Source organism: Phaethon lepturus, unplaced genomic scaffold, assembly GCF_000687285.1.
Source record: "Phaethon lepturus isolate BGI_N335 unplaced genomic scaffold, ASM68728v1 scaffold24382, whole genome shotgun sequence".
NCBI classification, from domain to species: Eukaryota; Metazoa; Chordata; class Aves; order Phaethontiformes; family Phaethontidae; genus Phaethon; species Phaethon lepturus.
In genome coordinates, this window is record NW_010524425.1 from 23,421 (window position 1) to 30,787 (window position 7,367).

The 7,367-nt window shown below is 41.8% G+C and overlaps 1 protein-coding gene across 1 annotated transcript in view; it reads left to right on the forward strand.

Moving 5' to 3' along the window:
• LOC104617206 (uncharacterized protein C10orf71-like) overlaps positions 1–1,485 on the forward strand; it is a 4,655-nt gene extending 3,170 nt beyond the window's left edge. Inside the window, 1 exon segment of the mRNA XM_010282454.1 lies at positions 1–1,485. This exon segment is cut by the window's left edge and continues 522 nt beyond it. Coding sequence (XP_010280756.1) covers positions 1–1,485 — 1,485 coding nt within the window.
• The last annotated feature ends 5,882 nt before the right edge of the window (positions 1,486–7,367 follow it).

Sequence of the window (7,367 nt, forward strand, 5' to 3'; positions counted from 1 at the left end):
TCCACTTCAGCAACACTGGATCCCAGTCTTGTGGAAGATACAGAGAACTTTTCATTAGGGAAGCTAATGGAAGGTGATGAAGAGACTTGTGCTTTGTTAAATAAAGTTGGGAAAATGAATGAGGAAAGAGTCTGCAGGAGGAAAAAGAAGCCCCAGGCTACGAAGGCAAGACACAGCTTAACACAGCCAAATTTAGGTCTGGAAAATGACCAAGCACAAAACCACCCCAGCTATCCCACAGAAAGAAAGACGAATTACTTTAAGAATCATCATTTATCTAATCGCAGAGGTGGCTCTTGTGTGAAAAAAATAATAACTAGGGAGACAATTTCCCCTGTGACTGGCTCCGTATCAGAGGACTGCGCATATTCTCCTGTATCCCACGAAGTTTTAGAGGACATCCTACATACAGAAGGTGCACCAGTTTTGTTAGACAGTCTTGCATGCCCTGATGTTACAAGCCCCAGGTCAGGCAGCATGATGCAGTCTCTTGCTGCCAGTTCATCGTCAGACAAACCAACAATTCCTGGCCTTAGAGAGACAGACGATGTTATAAACCCTGCCTCGCTGAACACGGCACTAAAGAGCCAAGCCGACATGTCTGCAGAAGGGATACTTGATTCAGCACAGAGGAATCTGCTTTCCGATTCTGCAGGGGAAGCTGAGAGACTGGAGGCCAAGGGACCTGGAGAGAGAGCAGCAGGCAAACCTCCAGCTGTGCCACCGAAAACAGAAAAGGCTCTGCGGCGGGCCAAAAAGCTGGCAAGCAGGAGAAAGAAAATGCAAGAGCAGCAGAAAAAACATCAGACTGAGCATACAGATGCTGTAGGGAGAAAACCTTCTCATTCTGGAGAGGCACTAGCATCTCCTTCACCCTCGGGATATTCTCCTCTCCACTCTTCCCCTCACTCAACTTTTACTCCCACAGAAACCAGTACAGGAAGACCCAGTGGCGTATCAGCAGTCAGCCTTTCACCCTCTTCAACCCAACGTAAACTCCTCCAAGACCCTGACTCTGGTCAATATTATGTAGTTGATTTACCAGCTGAAGTTAATTTAAAGACATTTTATGACCCAGAAACTGGCAAATATGTTCAAGTCTCTGTCTCTTCCTCAGAAGGGAACTCATACCAGCCCCCCTGTTCAGAAATTATGAATTCTTCCTATGCCTCCTACACTAGAGTGCTGCCTTTACCAGCTTCATCTGTAGCAGTGCTGAAATCACCTTCACAGCTCTCTGAACCTACCTGGTTAACGCCAGCTGTACCAGGAGAACCAGCTGAACCACCTGAAGATGGCCAGCAGGACTACAGATACACGGAAGCTGTGGATACTCAGCCCTATATTGAACCAGCCTCTCACTCCTACAGTCAAGACACTGAAAAAACTCAAGTTCCCTTAGGAAAGGACATGAACCCAACCCCAAATACCAACGTAGTGTCCCTCACTGATTTAGATGATTTTGCTGCCGAAGGAGTGTCTTGAAAACTGAAGTAACAAAATATGCCAGCTAGTGTTTCTAAGAACTGTTTGGACAGACACACGCACACAAAAGCACATGCAGATCTGATGTTTGTACAACACTTTATGTCTGAATCTCATTGTGGTTTGGGTGGGAAGGAAAATGAAAGCTGATCGTGTTGAAAGATGCAAGGTGATCATTGCCCTGAAGAAGAGTGAAATTGAGTACGCACCAAATTATCAGTGAGATGCAGGGGCAATGCCAGCTAAACAAATAAATACAACAGTGTGAAGCCACTGCTTGCTGCTGCTGCTGCTTTGCCATTATGACAGCTGGGATTGCCAAAGCAAGCGTCCTTTTGCCCAGATCTGTTGCATGATATATGACACAAAGTAAAACCTATGAGACCACCCTGTCCATCCTATGAGACCTAGGACAGACGCTACATGTACTGAACTTTCCTCACTCACTGCCTTTGAACTATATTGACAGGTAGAAAGCATAAGGCTACAAATAAATACGCCATAAACCCAAGATTCATTTTTTGCACACATTGATTGCCCAGGTGTTATTGACAAGACGATTGTATACTGGATGCACAATACAACAGCCATGTCAAAAAACCTTTAAACAACAGTTGCAGTTGCTCTAGACTTCTCATATACTTTTGCAGTGTCCACTAACATGCTGCTGAATTCTTTATATTTCTTGATAATCTCCAAATAAGTTCCCCTAGAGTCAGGAGTTACTTATATTGCAGCTTAAAACTTCAACATCTTGATACTTGGCCTGAAATATTTTGGTAAGGAGCAAGGCTGAATGAAATCCCATAACAGTATTTAATTTTTTGTTAGGATGAAAAGATCTTTGTTTATTATAATTGAAATGCTTTTTGTTTTGTTGTTTTTTTCAGGCTCCCACTGAAATACAGCACTGACTTTTAAACCCTGAAAAAAGTACCTAATTTTGGTCTTGTGAATTCTGTGATTTAAAAAAAAAAAAGAGAGAGATAAGAAACGTCCAAAGTATTAATTTCTAGATAAGTGCTTCTTTGGGTTATCACTTTTCTTTGAAAAATCTGTTTCAAAATATCACTCATCCTTGCATAAGCTCTTTTTTATCGTCATAGATAATGAGATAACATTGGTGAAAAGATGGGAAAATTGAATGTAATGTGCCTGCTTATAAATATCTGTATTTGGAGTATTGGTTTCCTTTTTCTCTGTCTCATTTTCACACTGTTTTCCCCAATTAAAACTGAAGTGCAGGAGCTCTAAGGAAGAGTATACCAGTGACTTTCAGCCTGATTCACATCTTAGGCTATTTTTACAGGATTGTTTTCAGTGAAGTGACTCTAACTTCCTGAAAGAAAGGGAAGAATCAGGCCTTTGTTAATAAATACAACATGGAGATGGGACACAGGCACTGCTCCACTATCCCAGTTTTAATATTTATGATAGAGGTTTTCTTCAGTAAATTCTTACTTTCCCAGGACCAAGGCTGCTCTCAGGACACAGACCAACACTTGGTGGTTTTACTCCTTCCCTAACCTGAACTCAGCTCCCAGCCTTCCTCCATCCCTGACAGGAGCCATGCCTGCAGAACCCGTCCAGATGCATGAGATGCTTCCTTTCGTCAGTGCTAGCTGCTTAAACATTTCCCTTAGAGGAGCTAGACAAACACTAAGGGCATCTCTTCCTTGGTTTCAGTGGGGTTTGGATTTGGCCTTTAATGATTTTCTAAGGTTCATTTCACCTGTTATGCAGACTTGTGTCAGATTTGCCATTTTATGGTTTGGCAGGGACAGTTGCAGCAGAGTTGGGTGGAAATGGAGAAGTTTGTACTGGTTTGGTTTGGGTTTTGAGCACATTCAGCCAAATGCCCATACTTGAATAAACATTTATTGTTCAGTCTCCACCCTTGACAGTTTTCAACACCTGACTGGATAAAGCCCTGAGCAACCTGGGGTAGCCTCAGAGCTGACCCTCCTTGAGCAGGTTCTTCATCCAGAGACTTCGTGAGATCTCTTGCAGCCTGAATTACCCTGTTCTGCAAACACTAAAAGTTTTAAACCAACTTTGACTTGAAACTCAGAAAATGCAGCCTCCCCTGGGAAAGGGCTCGTGTTGAATGAAATAAAAAAGGATTTGAAAATCAAGATTGTTTCAGGAACAAGGATGAATTTTCAAGTGGTTAAATTAAGGGAAATGGCTCCTATTATGAATATTTTTCCTTTATTTTTTGGTTACAAATATTTTGCTAAACTGACATGGTGCCATTCATGTTGCACTATGTTGCTGTCACTGCATACAGCATAATGTCTATCCAGTATAGAGCAGAAAGTCATCTGCATGTTAAAATATAGATAAATAGATCTATTAAAGTTTTCCATGGTATATTTAGACAGAACCTATGTAATCTGAAAGCCTAACAGAATGCACAAGCCATTTTTTTGGTTTGATGTTACAAATTTAAATGCCCTTAACAGCCACAAGTCAAGAAGTAGGTAGGCTTTCAGAGGACAGGAGAAAAGCTTGCTTTCCAAGGGGAGACTATAGACATGAAGTATCTGTGCACAGATGTAAAATAAATGGTAATTTGATAAGCAAAATATGCAACTGCATTTTAAAAAAACCCTTTTGCTTGGTTAACTGGCAGTTGTTTTGTAGATGTGCACACTTCTTCTTCCGCACCCTTTTTTTGAGTGCTGCCCTAAACTTCTGCTGTGGAGAATGGGATCCTCCAATATAGTACTTCTAGGTATGCGAGGAAAGCAGAGTGTATTTTTTGCTCTACTGTGAAGGTAAACTGAAATGTGGGCATCTCAAAAGGAGCCAGTCCTAACTAGGATACCAAATACATTTTGAGTAGAACTTCTTTATTTTGGCCAATCCTTTCTGCTGGCTTAAGGGAGCTGCATTCACAGCAGACTGTGTCTCTAAACACACACATGTCCCAGAGGCAGTTTTGACATGGAGAATTTGTAGCTAAATGAAGCAAACAGAACTGGGGAGTTTTGAAAACAAATATGAAAGTGGTTCTCATGATGTATCCAGAGCTTTCCCTAGAGCACTTTGCCCCAGGGAGTGAACGATACTATAACAGTGTTGCTCCAGGTCCCAGCCTGGTATTGACTCCATTTGAGTATGAACCCGTCAGCAATCCTGTTGCTAGCGTAGACCGCGCTTTTGGCCAACTTCTTGCTAGGCCATGGGAGCATGTACATGTGTGTACAAACACACGCATGCACAAAACCAACCCTATATATATATATAAAAAATATACCTATAAAACTGCCATTTTCATATCACTACAGGACAGCAGTAATGTCTGTGATGGTGAAAAGAAAATGTTTGTGCATTAAAAGGAAGCCAAATGACACCTTTTTAAATAACATATATTTTTCTTTCCCTGCCTTTTTCTGTTTGTGTTTGTTGGGTTTGGTTTTTTTTCATTGCTGCTGTGGGAAACTAGGATGGAAGAGGTCACTAATAGGCAAAATGACAGCTGTGAATTGACCTCTTTCTTTGGGGAACGGGGGGGCTAGGGGAAATGTGCAATAGTCACGGAAGCGGTTGTAGGAAAGCGCTGTTTCGTGATGCAAATGACAGTGACATTAAATCATAGGTTAAAGAGGTGTTGAGGCAAACTAAGCTGAATTCTGCCTTGCCAGCAGACGGTGATTAGGACTAAAGAACACAGCAGGCTCTCTGCATGCACAGAAGCACAGCAGGCTGAAGGGAACAGAGGGCCATTACTTCCACTGCTCCTTTCCCTTGCACATGGACTTCTTTGCACGTTGCATTTCTTGGTGCCCTGAGGCTCGTTTACAGTGGTGGTTCTTCCTTGGCAGATATGACTGAGGCCAAACCTGGCTTACCTAGCCTTTAGCTCTAGAGCCAGAACCGCCTCCCTTTGAACATCCTTCTCCTCCTGGGGCAACTGCAATGCCTTCCAGCCCAGTCGTCACACAGCAGACTTGGACTGACATCCCGCAGCCATGGCTCTGTCCCAAGAGCTTGAATTCCCTCGTGCAAAATGCTTGATTTGTTTTAGAGAGTGCAGTTTAATTGAAATGGCCTACATGGTTGGGGTTTTTTTTTTATCAACTCCTCTTTGGGTGTTCAGTGCCTTCCTAATTCATCTGTCCAAGAAAATGTGTGTCATCGGCACGTTCCATCAATGCAACTGTATTTGCAAATAAGTAATTATTTATTAATTAATAAACAAAATAAATGGGACTTGTTTTACAATACCGGAATGACTTCTAGACAGCTTTTTCATTGTAATTATATCTCATTGTAATTTTATCTCCAATTATCCCAGCAGAAAAAGTTGACAGTATGGAAGTGTGTGTTTGTGTGTGCATGTGTGTGATACACAATATAAAAAATCTATGAGATGACTGGATGCAAGGCTTTGTCCCCCTTCTTCCTTCTCCTAAAGAGAGGGAGAAGGAGACTGTGCAGAAACACCTTTGGCCCAGGGCTCCTGCGATCATTCCCACCCCTTCCTGCTGTACAAGGGCAGCAGTCTGGCCAGAGGACCCTGAAGAAGTGGTGCCAGCACCCAGTCCACCAGTACAGGAAGAGGATCGCCTTCGTGCCGCTGCCCAGAGAACACCAGGGCTTTTGCATTCCCTGTGCCCCATACACCTGGCGAAGTTACCAGGTGTGTAACTTGGTGTAAGTTTCCTTTTTCATTACTAACAAGTGCTGCAGACTGTATGTAGTCTCCTAAGTCGTGTTTTACTCCTCCGTTTCTCTTATTCTCTGTTGCATTATGAAACATGAAGAAGACTCTTCTCAAAGGGATTTTGGCTCAGTCCATGTCCAGACTGGCAATTTTATTTAGAATTGCTCTGCTTTGATCCCTGACTACCCAAGCAGTCCTTGCTGAAAGTGTTACTGTGTTTTGAATATAACAGAGCATAAACAGAAAACTTGGCTAGTTATGTTTTTACCAGGAATACACTGACAGATTTGCGTATCTGTATTTGGAGGATATACTCTCTTTCCTTTCTGAGTAAACAAAGAACTCTAAGTTTGATCCTCTGTCTCAATGAAAAGCAGCATCAGAAGCTGGTGATATTGTACATGGGTTACGTAGGCTCTAGTGAATACATACAAATGTGTAATTTGGAGCAACTGGTGTACATCAGTCATTTTTATTAAAGAAACTCTGCTTCAGAGACTTATAGGAGATAGAAAGAACATGGAACACTTGAGTAAATTGAACTTCAATGTGTTGGGGTTTTTTTGTGGAATGCTCATTATAACAACAGAGGACAATGATTAATTTATTTTGTCTTTAGGATGATTATTCTGGTGTTATGATGATCTCACATTCACCACTGTCCCCCGATATTAAAGATAATATTGTAATTATGGGGTTTAAATGAGTAGGGGATGACTGAAAATGACCTGTGGTCTTCCCTTGCTTCTTTTTGATATTCTCAAAGTTTTCATGATGTTGATTTTTTACATTAGATAGTTAAGTCTTCGGTTCTCTATGGCCAATTAGAGACTTGTTTCTAATATGCTATTGAACATACTTAGAAAGCAGCATTTCAACAGTACAGAGGAGAAATAATTTATGTCCCAATTGCCTAAAGCTCTGTGTTTTTATTAAAGCAGATTTAACTCAAGCCTTTGGGGAAGGAGCTTGGAGTGCTAAAAGATAAGCACTTTCCCATGTCAAAGTCCACATTGAATAAATAGAGGCCTGGGGTACTTTGAAAGAAGGAGAGGGGGGAAAACTCTGTGAGAAGCAGGGACAATCTTTGTAATCCTTCTAGCAAGAAGAAAGAAGTTTCAGCTCCAGCAAAAAGTAAAAGATGTTCAAAGCTGGAGAAAACCCAGGGCTTGTCAAAGTCAAGCTGCCTGACAGGCTAACTCTTCCCTAC